This window comes from Pseudopodoces humilis, chromosome 3, assembly GCF_049639895.1.
Source record: "Pseudopodoces humilis isolate 2021_Gansu_Grassland_sample_001 chromosome 3, ASM4963989v1, whole genome shotgun sequence".
Taxonomy (NCBI): Eukaryota; Metazoa; Chordata; class Aves; order Passeriformes; family Paridae; genus Pseudopodoces; species Pseudopodoces humilis.
The window spans coordinates 21,263,085-21,288,705 of NC_142202.1; the positions used below are offsets into that span (position 1 = coordinate 21,263,085).

At 42.9% G+C, this 25,621-nt stretch overlaps 1 protein-coding gene across 3 annotated transcripts in view; it reads right to left on the minus strand.

Moving 5' to 3' along the window:
• Positions 1 to 19,377: 19,377 nt before the first annotated feature.
• The window catches only part of RPS6KC1 (ribosomal protein S6 kinase C1), an 86,075-nt gene continuing 79,831 nt past the window's right edge, over positions 19,378 to 25,621 (minus strand). For 2 of the 3 annotated variants that reach the window (XM_014252961.2, XM_014252960.2), the window contains 2 exons: positions 24,971 to 25,066; positions 19,378 to 21,893 (listed from right to left, as the gene is read on the minus strand). In XM_014252961.2, coding sequence (XP_014108436.2) covers positions 21,783 to 21,893; positions 24,971 to 25,066 — 207 coding nt within the window. In that variant the 3' untranslated portion in view covers positions 19,378 to 21,782. The remainder of the gene's footprint in view (positions 21,894 to 24,970; positions 25,067 to 25,621) is intronic. The other variant, XM_014252962.2, reaches the window with a different exon arrangement.

Sequence of the window (25,621 nt, forward strand, 5' to 3'; positions counted from 1 at the left end):
ACAGGGGTGGGGACAAGCCAACATTCACCCAACCCCACCCTCCTTTTCTGAAGTTTTGAAAGGAAAGGGAAAAACACAAACCTGAACCTGTTCAGGAGCTGATGAGCACAATTGCCACAGGCAGCTGTGAGGGTGTTGGCTCCAGAGCAGGGGCAGTCAAACTTGCTGAGGGAAAGAGTTACAGACAGAAAAATATGCCAACAAGTAGTTGGCAAATTCCTTGAAAGTGAGGATTTGCAGGGCACTTCAGCTTTTCTGCTCTCATGGGTCCTGGGCAGCCCAGAAAGGAGGTCACCTCAGTGACCCACAGCTGTGTCCCCAGGCAGGAAAGTGACAGTGACATGGCACCTGTCATCAACAGTAGTGAGGGAAACACTGCTTTGGGGTGGGGATTATTGTTCCTCATACTCCTTTGTTTGCCATTGTAATCTCGGCAGTCATTCTCCTTGATAAACAAACAAGTGAAAAGATGCAATGAGGTGTAAGAATAGATTTGCACAGGGCAGACAACTGAACATTTAATTTATTTACCTCTCCTAACAGATACCTGGGGTGACATTTATTAATAAACGGCATTATCAGGTGTCTGATATGTAGCTCACAGAAATTAATTACCCAGCCCATGGTAAAACCATAACAAGCCTGCAGTGCTGTAACATTTGTGCTAATTGAAAATGAGATAAGTGCTGTGGGTGCAATTTGCATTCAATGCAGTGTATTAATTATCTTCAGTTCTCTTCATGATAAATGTACCTGACTGAACCACTCTGCTAATTTACTGGGTAATAGAGTCATAAGTGGATTCCCTTAGGTGACCAACTACAGGCATCGGGCTCTTTGGAACATCAAGGCCTTCCCCTTTCCTGAGCACTCATATGGGTTAGCAACCATGGATCACTTGGAGGCTGGGCTGGAAGTACAGGGCAACAAACACTTCTTGTGACCACAGGGCCACTCAGTACAAAACTGGGAAACAGCACCCCTCACCCCGAAACTTCTGCACCAAAGAAGAGGCAGTTTGCTTCTGTCGATAGCACACCACGGTGTCTGATGGCAGCTCCATAAGAAAAGGATTTTCCCACCCCTCTCCTCACCCCCCCCCCCCTCATTTCACAGTCAGGTTATCGTGGGATTTAATTACATTTTGTGTGAAATATAAATTAATTGACTCTTGTAATACCCATAATGATCAGGAAAATTCAGATTTAAAGATACTGTGTAGTTCCAGTAGATTAAGGCACTAATTGTTCTGCTTTCACCAACTATGATTTATGTGGGGATCAGGTTACAAAACCAATATGTGCTCAAGTTAAAGCTCTGTGGTACCATACAATTAGGGCTAAAGCTTTTTGTAAATGGGCCCAATAATGCAAAAAAGCTCTTTGCTAATCCTGGTCTTTTAATTCAGAGGTCATGCATTGTCTAAGGCAACCGCTTATACTGTACACAACCACTGTCCTTTATTCACCCTCCCCGTGTGGCTTGGGTATCTGAATTTGCCACTAACCTTGGACGTACTGTTACTAATTTCAGGGTAGGTGATGGCAATGCAAGAAGATCAGGGCCAGCGCTTTGCTGTGCTGCCCCCGGAGCAGCCCGGGCACGTTGTGACTGAGAGGTGATATCTGCCTCCCCCAGCTCCCCTTCAGTGCGCAGGCTGCGGATGGGGTCAGCTCTTGGGCTCTGCTGTCAGGCAAGCAGACATCCGGGGCAGCAGACGGATGGAGGTGACAGTCACTCTTGCAGCTGAAGGGGGCAGGAGGTGGTGCAGGCAAGGAGAAGGGGCAGCAACAGAGGAGGGGGCACAGGCTCTGCTCCCCTTCAAACCGCCTACCCCACAGCCAGCAGCACTTTGTTATCTTCATGCATGCGAGTGCTTTTCCATCATTTTGTCCTTGTCCCTGGGGTGCAAAAATTCAGCTTAGTTTTCCCTGCTGAGCATTACTAGGACAGCTCTCCCACCACCCTCCATCAAGTACTGGATACCCATGTAGCGAAGGTGTGCTCACAGGGCAGGAGGTGGCAGGGGATGAGCACACGGTCAGTGTCCCAGAGGAACTAAAACATGGGAAAGGTCAACTCAGTGCTTTTAGTTTGCTTTTTTAAAAGATCATCTAAGTAAGCAGAAAAGAACCAGAGAGGAGGTGCGTCTCTGACAAAGGTTCACTTATTCCCATTTAAGACAGTGAAAGCTCCCTCAGCTCCTACTCTGTCCTACACATCAACAACAATTACAAGTTACTTTCCCAAAACATTTTGTGTGGCTGCCGAAATACTCCTTGCTTCTTGAGTTTGGTCAATTTAATATGAAAGGAGCACTGTAACATTTTGAAACTATTTTTAAAGTGCTGATATTATCTGTGCCAGAGACATTAGCAGTGACATCTACAACAGAGGCATCAATTATATCTCCTCATCCCTTTCTCATTCTTTAGTAAGGATCTCTTTGGAAAGATACAATTAAAGAAATCTTCTTTCTTAGAGAGTTCTGTATGTTAGCTTAGCAGTATCACTTGGTTCAAATGGTAGCCAGATTTCTTATCTTTCCCTTCAGTGGGCAGAGAAAAACCTGGCGGAGTACTGTTTCTCCCAATCCAAAGCTTTCAAAATTATCTCGCTACAAGGACAAGGGATGAAGAGGGGTCTTGTAAGGGTGGAGTACTGAGGTAGTCCTCAATCCAGAGCAAGGGCAAGATTGACGTCACTGACTTGTGGAAAAAAGCAGGCATGGGGCAACACTCACTGCAGCCTCTCTTGTTTTACGATCCACTCCTTAATATCATCCAGGTCCAAGCTAAGTTTTTCTCAACTGTAACTCTTCTTATGATCTATACATTCTTTTCCTGGAGAGGAGAAAAAAGCTCAGAGGGGAAGGAGAGCCACAGCACATCTGCAGTGCCCAAGGACCCCCGACAGATGTCTGAGCTGTCATCCTTTCGTGAAATGTGCTGCAACACCTGCCTCTCCCAGCACCATGCAGCCCACCTGCATCTTTACCACCACGGAGTCCACCAGCAGCTTCAGCGGTGTCACAGCCCCTCCTGAGGTGAGCAGGATGGCTGCTGTGCTGTGCTGCAAGGGTGTCAGCACCCTCACCCCTTGGGCAAACAGGACACAGCAGAGTGCAGGCACACAGCTTGCCCAGGGGTGCTCGGAAGGCTGCACCAGGGCTCAGGCAATGCCCTGCCCTGCTTCGTCCTTGTTTTGTTCTCAGCATGCCAGGCCTCATTGTCTTTGCACAGGTGCAGTGAGTAAAACACTTTCCTGCCCTTTCAGGCAAGGCAGCCCTGCACAGAATAGGACATGAAATGCAATCGAAATCATGGCAGGGAAAACATGAACAAGAAGAGTCTTAACTTTTAGTGTGAAGCACACATTTGCTAAATAGAATCCTAATGGCCTTATTGTAGCTAAAAACAGAGACTTGAAAATGCTGTATACATTATTATGTTCATTATCTACCAACTGCAAGAATGCTGTATTAAAACTAACTCAAAACACCTCAGGTAAGGTAATTGCTACTAATGGATTTGAAGTGTGCAAAATTGAGCATTATTACACAGACATCACATTCTCAACTTGGTGAAGCCGTTGGATATTGTAGCTACCAGCTCACTCATCTCTCGATCAGGGAGAGATTTGAGGAAAAGGGCAAGCTCTCTTTCATTCGGCACCGGAAAGAAAATTCAACAACACAATATTACAGCAGCCTGGTTGTACCTCTGTGGTTAAGAGGGGGTCAGTGCTTGCTTTCTGAATCAATGCTTCAGAAAAACATTTACAAAAATTTGCTCCCGGATTCAATATCTTGGGAAGGACCTGAAAGCAGACTTTGCATTTATGAACTTTTGCAACTTGTAGGTCAAAAGAAAAGAATGGGAGAGGAGCCCGCAAAATTATGAGGGGATCCATAAATCCTTTGTCATATTCTGATAAAAATAAGGGCTGGCTCTTCAAGATATCCCAGGCCTCTTGCCTAAAGACAGAAGACAATTTTAATAGATTCCCTCCTATGCTGGGATGTGTCTGTGGGTCAATCATAACAAACCTAAACTTCAGCAAAGTCCAGGTGTGTTTGAAACAAGATACTTAATTTACCTGCTGGAAAAGTCCCATATAACAATATAACTAATACATTTAGTTTGTTTGATATCTTGGCTTTCAGAGAGGGTAGGATTCATTTTTTAATTTAGTGACTCTGCATAAAAATCCATTATTCCAATTTAACTCTTTGTAGCTAATCTGTAACCCCCAGGTTATCTTCAAAAAAGGGCCTTCCAGGGGTTTTACTCTCTTTCATGAAAACAAAAAATTAACTCTACCAGAGCAGATGCTTTTCTAACCTTTGAGAAGTTAAGTTACTATCTTATAAATTATTTTAGTAGTAACACTAAAGCTATGAATTGCTATTTGGATAAAATTCTGTAAACCATTGTCATTTCAGTTAATATGTAAAAAAAATACATGGCCAGGTCCTAGTAAGTTTCAATTCCTTCTGATTATGTTGAGGGAAAGAAATTAAAAAGGCCATGTACATTCAAGATTAAAGCAGTCTCTGTCTGAGTACAGAAAGCACTAAGAAATTTGAACTCACAGCTGCAACCGAAGGGAATGGGAGCTGTGCTTTGAACAGATAACAAACTAAGTCCTCTGAAAAATCAGACCATGCATCTCAGATGGGGAACTTAAAATTAGTGAATACTTTTGTACTTAATCTCTTTCTGCCTCAGTTCTTCATCATGAAATGTGGATAATACTACTACCCAACGCCAACTGCAGTGCAGTGAAAATAAGTTCATTAATGTTTATGAAACATTCGGTTACCATAGTGATGAGTTCTATAGAAAAGCCCATGTGGAAATTAATATTTCTGTCTTCAGAGCAGGGTTTGAATAGAACACATTTAGTAAGGCCTGGGGCCACACAATGGGGAGAAAAGTAAACAGTAAATAACTTGCCATTGAAAGATAAAAACAATAATCAAATCAAAATGGCCTGTTAAACAAAATATTTTTTAAAGAATTTTTTTATTTCTATAAAGTGAAATTTTATTTTACAATTTTTTACCAATTTTGTGGTAAAAAACTGAAGTTGTTTTGCTTTTAAATTTCACTGCTCTACTTTTCTGCTTTTGTCTTCCTAGTCTAGGAGAGAGAGTTTATTTAACCACTGTCTTCTCCTTTTCAAAACTCAAAACTTTTACCAATTTGCTTTGGCAAAATATCTGAAATCTTAGTGACGTTGGTGGCCTCAAGATTGCCAAGATGGGTTTCTGAACAATCCTGAGCCATCCTGACCTGGCAATTCTTCTCACCAAGTCAGTTTGCAAGGTGGGGGCTATAGGGTTTATATTTTGAACCATAAACCCCGGTAGTTGGTTTGGGTTGGTTGCTGGCATATCAGGTGCTGATTTGGATTGTGATACTATAATGGCAATGAACACAACCATCTCTGAATCTGAGTCATTAATCTCTTGGCGATAAGTAAATCACAGGCAAGTACAAATCAACTCTATATAACCTGTATAGATAAATATGGAGATGAGAGGACACCCCCTTTTAAGAAGAGAGTTGCCTCTGTCAGGTGAAGAGTTTTACCAAGAAACTTCCCCATGGCCAACAGCTGGTTCCTATGACAGGTGCTGGGCAACCCACAGGAAGCACAGATGAGGGATAAGTTTGTCCAGGAGTACACTTTCCACTACTTCATGAGCTGCTTTTGAAACTAGAACCCCGATTTTTCTCTTCAAGCTGCTTTGTAGTCAAAGGCATTGTCTTTCCTTAATAGGAGCACATTTGCCAAAAAGCAATGAAGGAAAAACTGAATACATCTACCTTCCATTGAAATCAATTATTCAAGTCTTTCACCCCACTTGTCTGCTTTAGTCATTGCCTTCTCACACACTTCTGCCATTGTGTCCAATAGAAATGTCACAGAATCGTAGAATTCTTTGGGTCTTTCAAAGGGGCCTTTGAAGATCATCTGATCCTGCAATAAGCTGGGACATCATCAGCCAGACCAGGTTACTCAGAGCCCTATCCAATCTGGGTTTGAATGTTTCCAGGGATGGGACACCTGTCATCTCTCTGAGCAACCTGTTCCAGTGTTTCACCACTTTCCTTGTGAAAAAGTCTTCCTTCTACATAATCTGAAGCTCTTTTAGTTTAAAGCCTCTACCCCTTGACCTGTCATTACCTGTCTTTTTAGAAAGTTTGTCCCCAGTTCTCTTGTAGTCCCTTTAGGTACTGGAATGTGCTATTAGGTCTCCCCAGAGCCTTCTCCAGGCTGAACCCCAACTCCCTCAACCTGTCTGCACAGCCAGATGAAAATTTTTGTGACCTTTTCTGGACCTCCTCCAATAGTTCCGTGTTTTTCCTGTGCTGAATATAGTGGTAGAACCTTCTGCAGCAGCTTTATTTTCATTTAGCAACAATGCTTTTTTCTGAAAAATGAAGTTTTAAAATGTTGCAGAGCAACAAGATTGAGGCAGGGATAATAAGCTGCTGGAATTATTTATTGTGCTCATTTATTTTGCTCATTTATTGAATTTAATACCAAGCTGGGTTGCTCACCTTCTTTTTACTTTCTGATGAGTAACACTGTTGTCCTATTAATTACCAGTTATTTTAAAGCTATGATTAATAGTTTTTAAATGTATAATAATGGAATTAATAGAATATATTTCAAATGTTCCTATGTAGGAAGCAAAGGAACCTGTTCACTCATGCAGAACTTCCACAAAGCCAAAACTACAAGGTGTGTGGCTGCAACTGCTCTAAAACCTTTGTTGTCCTTAGCTGTGCTGGGAGGTGCTTCTGTTCCCTTCATTAGCACAGGAATTGCTCCTACCACACAGGAATTGTTGTGGAGCTGAGCCTGGAAGCCAGCACTCCAGGCAAAAGACAGCATTTCTAGTTAAGCACAGCATCAAATGGGCTTGTACAATCCACAGTCACAAAATCTCCTTAAAACCAAGACATTAATGGGATTTTTAAAACAATAAATAAATATTTAAAACCCAATAAATTTTAACAACAATTCAAGCAGATCTAGCTAAAGCTGTTTGAGTAAACAAAGGTAATATGGGTATAATCTTTTACATTTCAAAGCAAAGTCTGAAACTAATTGGACTTTACAGGGAACTCCCCCTATAAGAAAGTTATGTCACGGTTCTTTATTATAGAGATGCAATTCTCAGGCAGGCCTAGTGCTGAAAAAGAGTGAAGAGCGGGCACTCAGGGCAGTGAGTACTGATTTTATTTCAGAATGCCTATGTTTCTGTATGGCACCAAAAGCTGAGGATGCTGCAGTATCACTGGTGCTGCATTTTTGCCAGGATGTGCAGGGGGAGAAAGAGCAGCTGTGCCTGGAGCCTTCAGTATCCTGTTACAGGAGTGGCCCTGCCTCACAGGCACGGACCAAACGAGCCCACAGTTTTAAACGTGTCCCTCTGTGACAGAGAATCATGCTGTCCTTTCCCACAGACTTTAGGGAGCTGCACCAGGATTACAGAAGCTTTCAGGTTTCCTTTAGGAAAAGCTCTTCTAAACTAAGGTAGACTAATTATGAAACCTGAGTCTGCTACACAGAGCTCTCGTACCAGAAATGATGTGAGGGCCAATTGCCAGGACTAAACATTTACTGCATCAACAGGTGTTACATGTTATGCATCAATGAGGTGTACATCACCGAAATATAAAGACCCAGCAAGCCAACAGCACAGCTATCAACAGAACAACACAGCTATAAAATCCTAATTAGCCTCATACATGTGTTATGGACATTTTTATTTATTGACATGGTCAAATTAACAGGCAGCAGCATTTATTTTTAATGATAGCCTTGAAATCAGCCCAGGAAGAAAGTTAGCATTAATGTTCAAAATACTGCATGCCATACACATTTTTCCAGATGAAGATGTATTTTAAAATAATAATTAAATATTGTCACCCTAATTAAGTTACCTTTAGCAGGTGAGAGAAATCCAGTTCTCAGTCAATGCAAATCTTGTTTGTCCTATTCTCAAGCTGTACAGGAAAACTACCCAGCAGGAGAAACTCAGCAAGCTCCATGGTTTTAAGTGTGCACTTAATTTAGGTGAATGATAAACTGTGTCTATAAAGATTTGTGTTGGTCACCACGGAGTGGAAGATTCCTGTGAAGCAGACAAGATGTAATTGCCAGCAAATATCAGCCCTTGCTTGGCCACACAACAGTTACAAAGCAGGAGGGAATATCTTGGTGTATTTATTATTACAGTGGGGAATTTTGACAGTCGCTCTTTGAGACAGGTAAAGAGAAAGGAACTGGGCAGCAGCGCAGTTATCAACTGGGTTAGAAAAAGCACACAGAGAAAAGGAGAATGAAGATCATTTCACAAGGTATTTTAAACAGGTTTACATTTGGATGAAGATACTAAGAGTTTTTGGAAATTAAGCACTTGTGGAAATTAAATCATTGCTTCATGCATTTAAAATTTACTCGCTAGAAGTGCCTTCACAAACCAGACTGCCCACTTTAAAACTTCTGATTTACCCACCTTAAACAAGAATATTCCATAAATTGCAAAGAAAGACTGGGAAATGATCTGTGTGTAATAGCTGAACCAAGCAATTTGCATATTTTCATGAATTACTGTAATGTGCTCTGCTTGTTGGTAATTTCACTTGTATAGAAAGGATCACAGTTGCAAAAAGTACCAACCTCTCATGTTCAAAAACGATTCAGGAGTCTAATTTCATAGTCCAAAATGCTGACACACTTAAAAATTAGAAGTTGAAATCATTGTTTTCTTCATGGCACTAGAAAGTTTTGCACTAAATCCAGTTCAGTGGCTTAGATATGGGCTGAAAATTGGAGGAAGAGGGAGGAAAGCACTATTAGAGGCTGTTTGATTCTTTTTACTTGGCATTCACATATGTGCATGAAGATAGACCTGTCTCAATCTATTAAAAAAAAAAAAGAAAAAAAAAGAAAAAAACCAACAAAACAAAGGAACTAGAAAAATCAATATTCACTTAAAGATTCTGTTTCTTTTCAGGGAAGAAAAGGTCTGTAAGCTTACCTGAGAAAAAGTTTCCACAGCAATTTTATTTTTAAAAAAAAGATGATGAATGACCCACAGTGAAGATGGGAGAAGGATCCAGTTCCTGCCCACAAGGGAGAAGAGTGAGGGCATGGTAGGCATCTCGGGCTGCAAGAGCAGGCACAGGACAGGACATGGGCATGCAGGGCAGCTGCCTGTGGCTCCTGGCCAGTCTCAGCCTCTGTGGGGTCTTTGAGAGGGGCTGAATTATTGTGCCCAGGGAGCTCCCCCCCACCCCCATCCTGGCCAAGTCAGGATACATTTTTATAGCCTTTCTTCAAGTGATAGAAATATCGGGGGGAGGGCAAAAAATAGGGGACGGGGGAAAGGGAGGCAGTTTCCAGTATTTGTCATTATTATAGGTTACATATAGAGGAAGAAAGTTAATTAAGCTTTAAAAAATCCATCACACATCAATGGGTGCATTTTAATGAGTACAAAAAGTTGAGATGTTTACTGCCAATTAAAGTGGTTTTTAAATAAGCATTAATTAACACGGAAATCCAGAAGAAAGTTATACCTTGTCAAAGAAAGGCCAGTGCAGTCTATGCCCACTTCTGCTCCCATTCATACTCAGATAGTAATTACCACCAACCCTATATTTTCCATAATAATGAGAAGAGGCTGTCATGGCTGTCAAACAAAAAAAAAAAAAAAAAGAAAAAAAAGGAAAAAATCATCGAAACAAAAAATAAAATAAAAAAAAAAGGTGCTGCACAAAAATACCCTCAATTTGGAATAAACTTTTTTTTAGTGCCAAAGCCACAGGAGACAGCAGTATGGAGCAAGGCAGCAAGTAGGGCAGTCATGCAACCACACCAGGGGCAGCTGCACACACATGGCTCCTTCCCAGGAAGCAGGGACTTGGATCATAGGAGGTCCAGCTGAAGAAAGACTGAAGAAAAGCCAAAGAATAAGCAGTTGTTTCATCCCTAGCACTGTAACTCATGGAGAAGTTGATTTCCAAAGTCAGGTCAAAGCAACCACTGCAAATAAGTTCAAGCTTGCATGTGCACTTACAGCTGGTGCAACTGGTGACATGGAAAACTGTATGACCATCAATTCTGCCACTTCTCCATTCTTGAAGGATTTCTTAATAATTGCCACAAGTTTCAACTCTACTTCAGCTAGTGTCAAATCCTGAGCACAAAGCAAAGGAGGTGAATTCTCCCATTGTTAATCAGGTGAACCTTTAAATATCTTAGGAAAACCTTCCTTCCCCCAAGTGCATCTTAGGCACCAAGTAAGATTTTCAAACTGCCTTGTTGGAATGGCTTCTCTACTCACTTCCCCAGCTGTGGACAGATGAAAACCCCACTGTCTTTTCAGCCAACAGAAGAGGAAGGTCCCATTTCCAGTAGCCTAACAAATTTTAGACAAATCTTTGGTGTAGTGTTTTTCAAGTTAACAAAACAAACAAACAAACAAACAAACAAAACCATAAAGTAAGGTTGTAGATATGCACAGACTCCTGTTCCTGACCCTTGGTATGTCACTCAGACAGTGTGCAGCCTCTCTGTAGAGTACATAGTTTGTGTCTATCAGAGAGTATCTGGGAGCCTTTTTCCTACCCCATGTTCACAGGCAATATCTGCAATGAAATAAAAAAGGAGAGCATTAAAGGCCATGGAAGTTTTGTTAATTTACCTGGACAGGGCCTTCAGATCTTGCACTAGTCTTTCTAACATATCTGATGGCACTACAGAGGAATATTTTATTGCTAGAAATAGTTGAGCGATTACTTCAGAGAAAGGACGGACGTAACACAAAAGAGTTTCCAAGTGCCGACAGGAAGGAGTGTTGCTCATGCAAAATTCCACATTAGGTGTTACAAAAATAATAAAAAAAACCACCGGCCCTTGTGATGTCTGAACTCCCTGACACTGATATATGGACAGGGGAACAGAGGAGGAAAAAGACAGGGAGAGCAAAGCAAATACACTGGGATGCTTACGAGCAGAATACAGGAGCCAAGTGTCACAAGTTGAACCTCTGTGTTTGCACTGAAATTTGACTACTCCAGACAAAACTCCTTTCGTGGTTTTTACCTAGTTCGAGCTTGGTGGATAATGGCTGTTTCTTGCAGTATTATGACATTAATGCTGTTGAATCAAGACTTCAGAGGAGGATTTACAACTTCAATTCCTAAAAAAAACCATTGTAAGACCTTTATGTTTTCCTTACAGATATTTGACCCAGCTCTGATTAAGGGCTGAAATAAATAAGCATTGTGCATAGAATGGCACACCAGGAGCATGGCTTGCTTTGTAACAAACGAGCTGCACACATCCAAGGAAAACGCTCTCTCCATGGTGAGTGCAGAAAAGCCCTGTTGTATTCTATGCTAGAAAATCTCTGACTTCCTGCAGCAGAGCTGCCCAGTGCTCAGGGTGGATGTGCTGCACGTCATCCTCTGGGACTCCCATGGCAGCAACACCTGGAGACCAGCTCAGGGGATTCGTACCATGCAGGAGCAAGGAAAACAAGTGAGAAAGTTGTGTTGGATATAAATCATCTACACTTTTCTTATTAGGGGAGCATGGCACTGGGCTGGAGAGCATCTGGGAAATATCAGGCACCTGAAGAGAGACTGAAGAGCTCAGTCCCAGCAGGATCAGTGGTACCAAACACTGTGGATTCAGCCCCATTTTTTCAGGCTTTCTGATGTGAGGCCATTTGAACTGTCAGTTCTCTGGGGCTGAGGATGCTCCCTCCTTCAGGCTTCCACATGGGTTATATGAGACTGCAGCACAAAGACAAAATAGTGCTATCTCACTGAACCCATAACAGGATTTTTTCTCTTATCCATCAGACTGTTGGGTTGGTGTCTTTCTCCAGCTGGTCCAATTCACACTTAGTTGGAATGGGGACTATACCAGCCCCACTACTGGCAGGAATTCTGGTGCTTTGGTTTTTGCATAATAAAAAAGTTAGCCTCCAGCCAAAAATCTGGTTCAAAAAGACCAGTGGGAACAACAATCATCCTATCAACAGCAGGGTTAAAAAAGTGGAAACCTGAAGAAACCCGATCTGCTTTCAGTCATCTTCTGGAAGCTGTACTGACCCAGCTCTGAAGGTGGACTCTGAATTCAACTATGTCAGAGCTCTGCAGTTAGTCTCTTAAAATGATGAAAGATGAAGGACAGAAAGCAAGCTTTTGTTTAAAAAGGCTTCTAGCTGAAGGTTGACTTACGCTTTAAGCCAAAAGTGCTTCTAATTCTTCCAAAGCTCCCAATCTAGTTCACAGTATTGTGATTTTTTAATACTTCTCATTCATTTAGAAACATTTTAATAGCCACATAAACTTGTGCAGCACTTGGGCCTTAGCATACAAGCTATATGGATGCACTAAAAAGAAGGGAACATGCTTTTAAATTACTAGAATGGAATGAAAGCCAACATTTCTGCAGCAAACCACCCTTTTGGTGGCTAGGAGACAAGTGAGAACCAAGTCCATCTAGAAAAATACTATGAAAATAATAAAGTCAAAAAATAAATGAAACTCAAAACTGCTGTCACATGAATGGTAAAAACAACATTCAATTAATAACTTGGTTGTAAATGGAACCCCCTCAGGAAGCACATATATGGAGAGAGGAGGTATTTCCTTAGAAGTAATGTAGGAGTTGTCCAGGCTCCTAGGGCTTCGAGTGAGGGTGCCTGGTCTAGCCAATAAGCAAAGCTGTGACATACTCCTAAGACTGTGTTTTATGCTGTTTTGTTGGATTTTTTTTTTAGTTAAAACAATATAAAAAACCTACCTGTACTCTCTGAAATCAGTGGAAACCTGATTTCTTTGCATGCTGATCGCTTCAGCTGGTTAAGTGTCCTTTCGTAGGGCACAAACATCATGACACAAGTGTAAATCGCAATATAACCAATGTCTTGCGCCAACACCAGGACTTAAGAAAATAGAAACATCAGACAATATTGGCTTTGCCTGTACTTGCCAGGATACTGATAAAACGTCTCAAAACCCAGCAGCACCACCAGGTTCAGCTCCATAAGCAGTTACAGCCATAGGACAGGCAGCTTCCCTGTACCAACCACTTGAAGCACACACAGCTTTATTTGTGATCCTGAAAGAGGTGCACATTTCCTTCACTGCCACATAAACATACAGTGACACATCTCTGAAAACCAACTTGACAGTTTTACATTTTTTTGTACAGCTGGACAATAGGTTCCTATTTCAGTAAGGCATTCTCTTTTAGTGACCCCCCAATAATATATCCTTTGATTAGAAAATCACTCAAACACCAGAAACATTTTGAAAGCACTAAAGAGATGCCACACTGTAAAGAGGGTCCAAAGAAAATCTCAAAAGACATCTCTCTTTTTTCCCATTGACTGTGTGGCAGGAGCCCTGATTTACACCTCTCTACCTGTTCAAGTGACAAAGGTCAACAGAAAATTTCCAAAACGGAAACAAATCTTTAATTTTAGATACTACATTTCCAGAGATGAGGCCAACAATGTGACATGATAGTATGCTGGTATGAAGGTGGATATTATTGTGAAATGAGTGGGAGGTCAAAAGACCATCCCCGAGCTAGGGACAGGAGATGACCAGTAGCACAGGTTCCATATCCCTGTGCCAGAAAAGCCAAACCAAAACACAAATCCTCACGTGCCTTTGCACACGTGCTGCAAAACCAAGGTGTGGAACTCCTAAAGGGGCCATGCCAGTGCTGGTGTCACTTTGCAGACAGGACCTAAGGTCTGCCAAGAAAGCTGCTACCTCCATTGTAAAGACAGCTTGCCAGATTTTTTTATTTGAAACCAAAAATTATACATTTTCTAGAGGAAAAAAAAAAGAAAAAGAGAGAAAAAGCTAATTGTCATAACAAAAAAAATAGGGTACTGTGTTTCCAAGAGGGTCTAAATAAAAAGACACCCTGAAAACCTTATGTGAAGCAGCTCTGAGCATTTAGAGGTTTCTCATGCACTGTATTGTAAAACAGCAGCTCATTCTTTTCAGAGCAGCAGAGGTAAGAGCACACAAATGATTAAACAAGCAGGTTTAACTATCTTGCACTGACGAGGAATTTGTCAACATGGGCTCAGTATTTATGCAGCTCTGCAGCAAATACTGTATAGCTGCAGGAGTCAAACAGCTGTCTGTCAATAAAGCTATTCTCCTTGCTGGAACATAATAGCACAGACTCAACATGACCCTCAGAGGCCTCTTTAAGCTGCCTGGCTGTCTCCTCCTTCCCCATCCCTCCAGAGTCCTTCACCAGCAAGCTCTGAATTAAAAGGGAGAGGGGAATAAAAAAAAAAAAAAAGAAAAAAGAAAGAAAAAATAGTATTAGAGTCTTTTCTATCCATCTTAATATTAAAAGTGACTTAACCCTGGGCAAGTCAGTCTACACGCACAAGCCTGAGCTAAAGCAAAGTTAGGGAAAGACAGCTTTGATTCACCGCACGTGAAGGGCTACTGACAATCCCTTTTAATGGAGCTTACAACATTAATGTAGCCGGAGCCACATGTGACACCCATTAGGGCCAGGGAGAGCTCCCACGCATATATTTCAAGGAAGCAGTAGATTCCCCGGTCCCAGAAGCTGTCTTCATTACAAAAGTCTAATGCATTTTTTATTATTCAGCCTTCAGTGGAAATGTCACCTTTCTAAAGCAAGCTGTTATCGTGTGTTTCCCATGCCAAACACATGGCCTCTAAGGAGAGGGTTTTATCTCTACATTTTTAGTGATTTGTATTTCTCTTTCAAGGAGCTCCATGCCTTAAGGCACCTGAAACGCTCACAGCACAAGAAGGTGAGGTTACACAGGATGCTGCCGACGAGGACAAAAAAATCCAGGGCCGGGAGCCGGCGCAGCTTCCATTGGTAGCCGCCCTAGCCGATAATTCACCTCCTTTAGCAAATTTAATTATTATCCCTGCTCTTGGTTGGGACCACTTCCTCAAAGAAGCAGGGCACCCACCAAGCGCCACCACCGCCGCCTGACAGCACAGCCAGCACCACTGCCCGGCGCCTGCCAACCAGCCAGATGCTGCCACATATTGGCATCTGGGGCCTGGAAAAGCAACTGCGGGCTCCGTTTGGCGGCGAATCCTGACCCCGACAACTGAAGGAGACAAAAGGAAGATAGACGGGAGAGGGGGGTGGAAATCTCTCCTGACAATTTCACTGGTAAAGATTTAGACAAAAACCTATTGTTTCATTGCTCTCCAAATGAATAAGTTTCGGACAGGAGAAGAAAAAAAACCCACCCGACATATTCTAAATGCTGTCAGAGTCCAGGGTGCAAGGACAAGGGATTATTTATGAAAAGAAATAATGAGGAAACCAGATGCCTGCCTTTCTCAGCCCTCTGCGCTCCAGTCACCCTAACGGGGCATGTGCAACCCTGCTCATCAAAGACTTCTCAGCCTTAAAACGCAGGGCAGGCGCTCACTAACTCTTCCCATCTCTGCCATCATGCAAAATGCCCTCCCTGTTACATAGGGAGGCCCCCACAGTAAATCAGAGGCACAGCAAAGGCGAGGGAAAAGACTAGCAGACCTCACCCCAGGCAGGGAGAGTAACTGAACATCCATATTAACTGCCCCCACCAGAACAGCAAATAAACCAAAACAACGTTAAAGAAAAAACCAAACCACAAAAAAGCAAACAAACAAAAAATCCCCATGCTTATTGCACTAACACCAGGACTGAAACTACATGGGTGTGCTTAAAGTAGGAAAGCAAACAAGCTTTCTACACCTGTTTCCATGAAATTGGCTTCTCTCTGTAATTGAAGGGTAAGCTCCTGACCCCAGAAAAGTCAATGGAAAAACTCCCAGTGATGTTAATGGGGCTGGGACCTCACACTGTGCAGTTGCTTTACCCTGGAAAGGTGATTAACTCAGGACTCTGCAGTATCCCAGAGCACCTGTCAAGGGGACTGCAAAGAGCTGGAGCAAGCCAGGGTTCTTCTCAGGGGAACTCCCCTCTCACCTTACCCTATCGTGTTTGCCAGGCCTGCCAGGGGCTGGTCACAGGAGAGTTCTCTGAGGCCAAGGAAGACATGAGGCTGGAAAGGACAGAGACCAAGGCAGCAAAATAGCAAATTTTAAAATTTGGAGAAAGGGTATGTGCCACTTGGCTCACGATCCATGCTGTTGAAGTAGCTCTTCTCCATGTCTGGTTTGTAAAGGAAGATTATGAGCTGGCAAATGTCAGACCACAGAGCACAAGCAAGACCCCAAGTGGAGCATAGCTGGCCAGCACCATGCTCTAAATCATGGCACATCACTGGTGCCTCTCATGGAGGCTCCTTCCTCGTTATCCCACTGCTGCACAAGGTGCCATAAAACTCTCGTTACTCACACACTGCTGGGGGAACCAATTTCCTAACACTTTTGCAATCCCTGGACTGTCATATCTTGGGCGTAATCCTCTCTCTTTGCTTCACCAGTACATGGGGCAAACAGCTGCATTTAATAATGTGTTCCTGCATCCCAGCATTTTGGGGCAGCATTTCAGAATCAAGGGCACAGAAAGGGCAAGAAAATCTGTGACCAAGCCTGAAGGATATAACACAGGACATGGATGGAAATCCAGAAAATACCCTGGAAATAAATGGATCAGCTTGCAAAAGGGGATGGGAGAAAATGGCACAAGTGAGGTTGTATCAAGGCAAAACGTCTCCTCTCCAAGACAAAGCAAAGGAAGTTAGCAAGGCTCTGCTAAGGAAGACCACTGACTCCAACAACTGCTCGTTCCTTGTCTGGTCCGTCTTTATCCAGCTCCACCACTTGGCAACAGCCTAGTGTAGCTTATCACTCCCAAAGGACTTTTCTCAAACTTGCCACCCTTAGGATCTCAACAGCAGAGCATCAAGGTGACCACCCACAGCCTACCCAAGACAACACCAATTCCCCACTGCCCAGATCTGCACGTCCCCAGCCCTCCGCATCACAGAGCCACTGCAGTCCTCTGGCAGCAGCACTAATCCCTCCTGATGGTTCCCTGGGCCAAGAAGATGGAGACAGAGCAGCCTTTGGAGAAGGAGAGCCTCTGATCTGCCAAGAGACTGTGAGGTCCTGTTGGGGCAGCACATCAAGCTGTCACCCGCTGCCAGGAGTCTGGAGCATCCTCTCTGCTGTACCCTGATTAGCCTCCTCTGCCCCGCAGCAGGGGTGCAGGAGATTTCATTGCACAGCACTAGCAAGGGGCGGGATCGCTTCCACCACTTTGCCACTCACAAGTTGGGATTTTCTTGAGGACACCGCAACCTTTGGGCCAGGGCTTCCCAGCTCTGCTCATGCAGATGGCTCAGGCAGCAACCAGCTCTCCACCGGCCCCGCGGCGCAGCAGCCAGCCCTGTGCTGCCAGTCTCAACCCCTGCTGCCAGCAGCAGCTGCTCGGCACCTTTTAAGCAAGTCCCATTCCCCCTCTGGGAGTTGGCTCTGCCACCCCTTCCCAAACGGCAGCTGGAGCCATGCGAGGCACCCTGTCCTGGGGGCTGCCAGCACCCCTGCTGCTGCTTGGCCCAGTTCTTCACTCCCCCCTCAGCCCTAAACCCATTCCCCGAAGCAGGAGCTACACCCCAGCCTGGTGACTTTGCCACAGCCCTCATCCCCGTTCAGCACCAGGGTGTGACGCCTACAGGGGACCCAGCCATGGAGGTACAACCACACGGGAGGTCCTGGGGGATGACCAGGGTGGCCAAAGCCCCAGATCTGGTACTCACTACGCCCCTTTGTTGGTGGGCACATGCCGAATAACCACCATTAATGTATATGGTGGCACCAACAACTGCAGAGCAGAGCCCGTGGGAGGCTGCTGGGCAGGAGCATGGCTGAGTGAAACAGGCCCTGGCCACACGAGGGGCCTCTCCAGCAGCATCTCCCACCATCCCCCAGGACACCACGCAGCAAGCACAGCAGGCCTCAGGGAAGAAGCCACTGAGGGGAGGGAATGGGTAATATTCAACCAGGCCCTGCTGCAGGCAAACAGAGCCTACACACCAAATTTCCTGGGGCCACAAAAAAGCTGTGGGGCTCTGACTTGAAAGCCACGGGTGGCTCAGCGGACGCACAGAGCTGAGGGCCGACTGCCAGAGGTGCTGCTGACTGCAGAAGGGCATTGGGGTGCCCAGCCATGGCATGGCACTTGCTGGGGCCCAGGAAATGGCCCCTGACATGGAGCACAGGACCAGGCAGCAGCCAGGAGCCACAGCACTCAGCTCACAGCACAGCCCTCTCAGAAAGAACAAACCCAACGAAGCTAACAATTGTACTTTCTCATTTTATTGCTAAAATCCCTACCATAAATCTCACCACACGGGAAGTTTCTGTTTCTCCAGCTTCCTACTCGGTGTCCTTGAGAAAACAAATGACACCACACTCACCGAAAAAAAAAAAAAAAAAAATCCCATAGTGGTTTACTTTGTGCTTCCCTGTACCTTGTTATGCTGAGTGCTTCGTTTAGAGAGGGCTGACCTCCCCAGCCTTCTTCATCCCAGTGCCCTTCGCTGCAGGGACACACCAAGGAACAGGTTAGCACTGGAGAGAGGAGCAGGGTGGATGTTCCGGCGCAGGTAACCCTGCCAACTCAGCATCCCAAAGGTGTGCAGAGAGTCAGCGTGACAGTGACTGCTGTCTGCGAGGAGATTTTCACAGGAGACACAGGAGCTGTGCTACAAGAACAGAAGCTGTGAATACAGCCATTCAAAGTTATGCCCCTCATATTTCACAAGATGCAGTTTCTCCTATAGGTCTGGGCAGGGGCCCAGGCTCACCTCATGGCAATTCTACCCAGGGCAAGCCTTCAAATATTTTGTATCCCAGTTTTTCTTAGAAGGACACAAAGAATGTTACAGGGTAGTTCAATAGGGTGCAATGAATTACCACTTTGAGATGCCCTAAGTACATAATCTGCTGTATCTGAACACCCACAGGAGAATAGAAAAATCTATAGGTTTATTTTACTGTGTTTTACATAGACTGTCACTAACTCCTGTGGGGAAAAAAAGGCACTGATTTGTTTTGCTTTTAGCTATTAGGTGTAACAGAAGGAAGTGGCAATGAACAGTCATCCAAATGGAGATGTGCATCACAGGGCTTTGTAACAGGCACCAAAAAGAAGGTATCTAGAGCATTTTCAACTCATTAAAGCAAAGGACAAAAAGCACTGATCAGGTAAGGTCAGTCTTCAAGAACTAAATGTGAAGTTCAGAAAGGTAAGGTCTGACTTAGGTTTGAAAGGTTTTGTTTATTAAAGGAATACATGTAAACACCAATACAACATAATACATGTTCAAGGAAAAAAAATTAAAGATAGAAGCAGGATTGGTTTTGTGCAATTAACTCCAGACCGTGCTTCCCTCGACAAAACAATTATCTGAGTCAGTGGTAATGTTACAAATACTTGTAGCATCTCAAAGGCTCATTTCTGGCAAGTCATACTGCCATTCCTTCTACTTTCTATGATCTAGAATTCCTCACTAACATACTTGAAAAAAAATATTTTGGTGTCATTAACTAAACCGAATGCTTTGCAGTCAGAGTGACCAATCATCTGGTTTCTGCCAGAACAGGGTTTTTCTTCTGCTGCTCACAGAAACCAGCTTGTGCTCCCATGCTATCTTATCCTGCCTTTGCTTAGAGCCAGCATAGGGGCACAACCTGAACACAACAGCATTTCAAAATAATATGGAAAATACTTTTTTGTACAGTTATCACCAGGCAAATGCAATGGGACAGATCAACACTGGCAGGGGCATTATCTGGTGGCTGGGCTAGAGAGCCCCAGGGAGGGAGTCAGGTGGCTGAGGGGAGGGAGGCTTTCCTTGAGCAACGAGCCCTCTCCAAAGTGACAGCCAGGGCAGTGCTGGAAGGAAGCTCGGGATCAGCTTGGTCTCTGCATTAGAGATTTCCGACCCGCTCGGCACAGGAAGTTGTTCCTGTGGCTCACCTGAGGGAGTTCCTGTTATGAAGCCAGAGGGTGGTGGGTTGAAACGCAGTTTCTGCAAGTGATGTAATCTTGGACGGCACTGGGTAGGCAGTGATACTAGTGACCTGGTTACAACCTGCAGTGTTGTGACAGCCCCTCTGCTGGCCTGGTGATCACAAGAAAGGGAAGAAAAAAAAAAAAAGGGGAGTGGAATAATTTTAAGAGGAAAAAAAAAAGTTTCCAGATTTCCTTTGTTTAAGTGAAGCATTTTCCTTTTCCACTTTATTTGAATACATCAACCTAGTGTCTAACAGATGGAGACTGTACAGATGCACTTTTGGGAGTGCCCATAAAATACACTGCTAAAATACAAATGGAAGGATACTTTTTTTTTCTTTTTTTTTTTTGAAGTTGTAAATTCAATAATCGTTGCTGTCACCTCACTTTCCCAAAGGAATTTGCCCTTTGTTCTCCGGATAAAGCTGAGCAGAAGAAAAGTGGGGGAAGAAAAGAGTGCAAGCAAAGAGAGTATTTAGGAAAAACCCCATGGATCCATAATCTGTACATCACAGTGTACAGCATTTGTACATCAGGAACCCATACAGGCATGGCTGCTTAGCAGCACTCAGCAAAATATTCTGCATGTCTTATATTCTTTTCCCATTCTCCAGACGTTTCTAGCAAACAAACAGGTCAGCTAATTGGCTCCTGCCCAAGTCTTACCCACTAGGGTTTGCTCAGAGATGTCACTTAGTCATTTGGCATGAGCAAATCCCAGGCTTCTTCCTGTTCAAGCAGCAGAGTGGGTGAAGGCTTTCTTTGATTTATTAAGACTATTAACAAACAAACAGGGGAGTTCAGAAGCTTCTTCAAGCACAAGAACACGAGCAGAAAGGTTTTTTCCTGAAGTGGCAGCTAAAAATAGGACACTTAGAGGAAGTAAAGTTCATTAAGTGATAAAGCAGTGGTTACAGCAATGAGAGAAGAGTTTTTCCCTTTTTATCTTATATTTATTTAGTGTTATGTGTTCTTGCTCCTTATTAGAGTGCTAAAGCAGTGTTTATCCAGCTGAGGAAAAGATTTCCCTTTCTGTAGTGACTTTAACATGTAGCTCATCAAATACAACAGAGTCAAGGGTTTTAAACAGACATTGCCAGCCAACAAAGTACAACATTTGACAGCATTATTTGCCTTTTATACGCTCTTTCCAGAATGGGAAATGATATGCTATTTTCAAGACACATTCCACAGTATTATGCAACAGCTTTCTTAATTTTTAATGGATATATTATTTTTAATGTGTCAACTTTTGCATAAAGCATTTTAGTATTTTATTTAGTATTTTCTTTCCCATATACCATTAATAAATTATTTCCTTTTTTCCTTCCCTACCCCTCAAGAGCTGCACCTAACATACGGAAATGGTCTATTGACACAATAAAAAAATACTTTCAACTGGCACAGCCTATAGACACTTCCATTACCAAAGCAGCAGAAGGACATTCCCACCACTGCTTATCTGGCAAGCTGGCAGTGCCAAACATGCTGCCCAGGAGTTGCCTTTAATGAAAGGACTCACACACACGTAGCAACCAGCTGTGTTAAAAATAAGCCAGCACCCTGTACAACCAGTGACTCCTGTTAAAAGTGTTCACTTTTGGCTCTGTTGCTCCAGCATCCTTTAGCCATTACATCCAAGTGGTTGGAGACATCCAAAAGGAGCGAGTCAGGGTGCTCCTGTGCCAGAGAAACTTGTCCAGTTGACCTGAGTTTGTTCAGAGGGCACGTGTCTCTCATCTCTGCAGATCAGCCCATTCTATAAGGGCAAAAAATGGATGAGATTTGATGTCTTCAACACCAGCAACGCCAGCACCAAGACGCTCCGCAGGATTAAACTGCAAAAGCTTGACATAAAAGAAAAATACACATGATTCAGTGAGTAAGAACAAAAACAACCGCTTAAAAGTTTCAGAAAGGTCTAAGGTAAGGGACATCCTACCGTTTTCCTGCTCTATGAATTACTTTCAAGAGTGCAAAAGCATACTTGAAATTCCTAAAATCCAGTAAATGGAAGAAGACTCTCCTTTCCTTGAGTCTCAGTCTTACAGTCTTCAGAGACTACTGATCACAGCATGCAATTCCCTGAAGCACTGCACACTGGGACTTCATTTTAAGTGTAACCTCATTTTAAAAAGAGAGAGAAGCAGCCAGAGCCTGCATCAGTAGAACTCTGGACGCCGCATTTGCTTCATGTTAACCTTTGCTCACACCACTGTGTTATGGCTACACCAGGGATAGTGGTCTGTAACTTTCCATTCCATAAATTTTGAGTTGGTTCTAAAATATCAGGATAACATAGCCAGCTCTCCATTTCCTTAAAAAAAAAAAAAAGTTTTAAAAAGTCCTCCAAATGGCCTAAAACTGAAAAATCAAACCAGTGAAAGAAACAAAACAGCCTAATGGCTTCATGGAAATTTCCTGAAATTCAGCACCTCGTTTGCTTTTTAGTTGTACATCACATGCTGAATTCATGTGAAAAGGAAATCACAATATTTACATCTGTTTAAAGATACCAATCCATATAAAAGGGAATGCAAAGGTAAACTCCAAAGAGACTAATAAAGACACACAAACATATTTTGCAGTTTTCAAGAACTGTTTATACTCTATTCAATTACAGCCAGTACAAAGGCATGATCTCTTGCTTGCTTTTTCTGCAACAGCTAATAGGATAACTTCTCCCAGTTGTCACTTGGAAAAATGCGTATTCATATCTTGATGCAGTCAACATCTAAGTGAGCCTACATCCATAAACATAGGAATTTACATATTTTAAGATGGCTCTGCTATTTGCAGTCATAGTGTCATAGAGTAAAAGTAGCTTGCTGACAGTGAATGGTGCTGCTCTAGTATCTCCCCCAAGCCACAGACACAGCCAGGGTGTCTCTGCCTTCCCTGGAAATACAGGCAGCACCAACAGAGGGAAATCACACATGGTCACTTATTTTCTGGAGTCTGTCCTTCCAAATAACTTTAACCTCAGAAAACAAATGTAAACTTGAAACAGACACCTACTGAAAAGTCACAGTGCCTATTTTGTTGGCAGTAGAACTTGAAGGTTCCTGAAAAAAAAATCTGAGTGCAAAATACCAAATCAACATCAAAAAACAATTTTATCTTTCAGCAGAAATAAACAGATCTCTGTTTTTTAGATGCTGGCTAAATGAAGAAGATGTTTACATTGAAATGACCTGGACTGGAAGCCACAGCAGGAGACAACACCTGATACAATTTTCTGTATAGCAGGACACTGGTCCTGGAGAGTTACTCTGATGTTTTGACCTGTTTACCCTTGGCAGTGGAGGGAAGGAAAGTCGCAATGACAAATTGCTATCCATGCCAAGAGAGCTCTCTTCCTTTTCCTGACAAGGCTTCCTCAACAATGAATGGCAGCTTCCTTGGATAGTCACACAACAAAAATGTGATTTACTGCTTCATATAGCCAAACCTCCACCAGATAAGTTACCACCCTACACTAGACAGCTTGACCTAACAGGCACTGGGGAGACTGTTCTCTGAACAGACTTGGCCTTGTAACACAGCTGTGAGAGGCAGAAATTTGCCACTTAAAACCCACCAGCGGCAAAACAGACATTCTTTGGCATACGTGAAAACAGGCAATACATTAGTCTACAGCAAAAAAAACAATCCTGCACTGACATGGACACATGGACTGGATGACTTAATTTGTCTTCTAGTCTTAATGGGAGGAATTCTCTTCCTCAAATGTGATTTTGCTTTCCCTCAGCTATTTGTTTCTTATAGCATCTGTGGGTGAAGGTAAAAATTTGCTACCATCCAACTACATAAATGCAGATTACATAAAAATAGGATAGTTCTTCAGTCATTTCCCTGTCTACCTTTGACAGAAATAAAAAGACATGTACTTTCACCTTCAGTGACTTCACTTAGTCAAAATAGGTGGTGTCCAAACATACAGCTCCATTTCCACTAATCATTTCACAGTAACAGCAAAGAAATCAATCTGTCATTAGGTCTTTTCACTCACTGAATTTTCAAAATCTGTATCCTTTGTTTTCTTCAAGAAATACTTTGTCCACTCTGCTCTGTTCAAAACTACATCTAAGTCCTGCCATTATTTATGCATCCACTAGCAAGATCCTCTTCAAAGCTGAACAGCACAATTCACATATATTACTTATTCTTCTCAAGTGGAACAGGTCAGATCTAGGCAACACTTCCACAGTTATGTCAAAATTAACTAGAAAGAAGATTGCATTAACTGAATTTCAAGACCCTGTACTATAAGTTCAGTTATGACTACCTAAAGCTAAGAGTTAACAAAAACCATCAAACAGTTCTATTCCCATTAATTTTAAAATGGTGTATCAGTCTGGAAGCTTGTCTATAAAATTTTGCCTTTTGTCCAACCTACCACTTATCTTCTGACTACAAAAGTCATTGGATTCACCATTTAAACTACTTTACTTACCAAAATGGCATCCAGAAGGTTCCTTGGAGGAGAGCTACAGACTTTCAACCACAGTGAAAGTCTGTAATCAGTGTGCTACAGGTTTCATAGTACTTTGAGCAATCTTCCTGAATTGGTCATCAGCATTTTTTTCTTTAGTTCATTACAAATGTTTCCATGATCATTTAGGGCAGAATTCTTAAAATGCTGTGTATCACCGGCAGGTTTCCAGAGCATTTGCCAGACCTGTTCTTTGAAGAAATGGCAAAGCACTCCACTTTTCTACAGAACCAGCCAGCAGCAGAAGTCCAAGCTTGCAAATGCAACAAGACAACTGAGCAAAATTCATCAGTGCTGACAAAAGAGCCATCCATGTTCTTATCAGCAGCTTTCTGGTTTTACATTTACTTCACCAGAACAAGTGAGGTATGTAGGTATTCATCCCATCCACACATGTACATAGAGAAAACAACCTCTCCCCTCACCTACCTGCTGAATCAGTGATCTGGCCTCCTTCGATACATGGTCTGGTATACTCAAAGAAGTGTGAGTGTTTATTCCTGATGGATGGCACTCAACCAGAGACTGGAGAAGAAAAGGAAAAAGGGAAAAATAAAGCAGGAAGGCATATTTATTAATTTCAAAATTCCAGTGTTGGATTATCTCCTAATATCCATGCAAATTTAACACACAAAGCCAAAATTCAGTGCTTCCTAGTATGAAGTACTGGTTCTGGGAGGAATGTCTACAGGTGCTGATGAGCTCCCCGAGACAGAGCTTTAGGACATTTACATCTTAAAGCTTCTGTTCTATTACTCAAATTTGAAGAGCCTGGTAATTTGGTGGACTTTGCTTCCTTCATGCAGAGCTGTCAACCAATCACTAGTTTGATTTGGCCAAGCACTCTTTGTCTCAAAGTACTGAATTAATATATAGCAGCAACACGTGACTTCTACATAGTCTCAGGAAACAATACTGGAAGTATTAGAGCAAAAGTTTTGCACATGTACAGATGGAATTTTAGAGAACTTAGATTTCACTGTAGCTAAGAGGGCAGCATAGTTTTGGTTATTTATTTTTTAGTCCTTATTTTGGGACATCTCTATTAAGTTGTTCTGCTGAAGGCTGCGCATGTTTTGT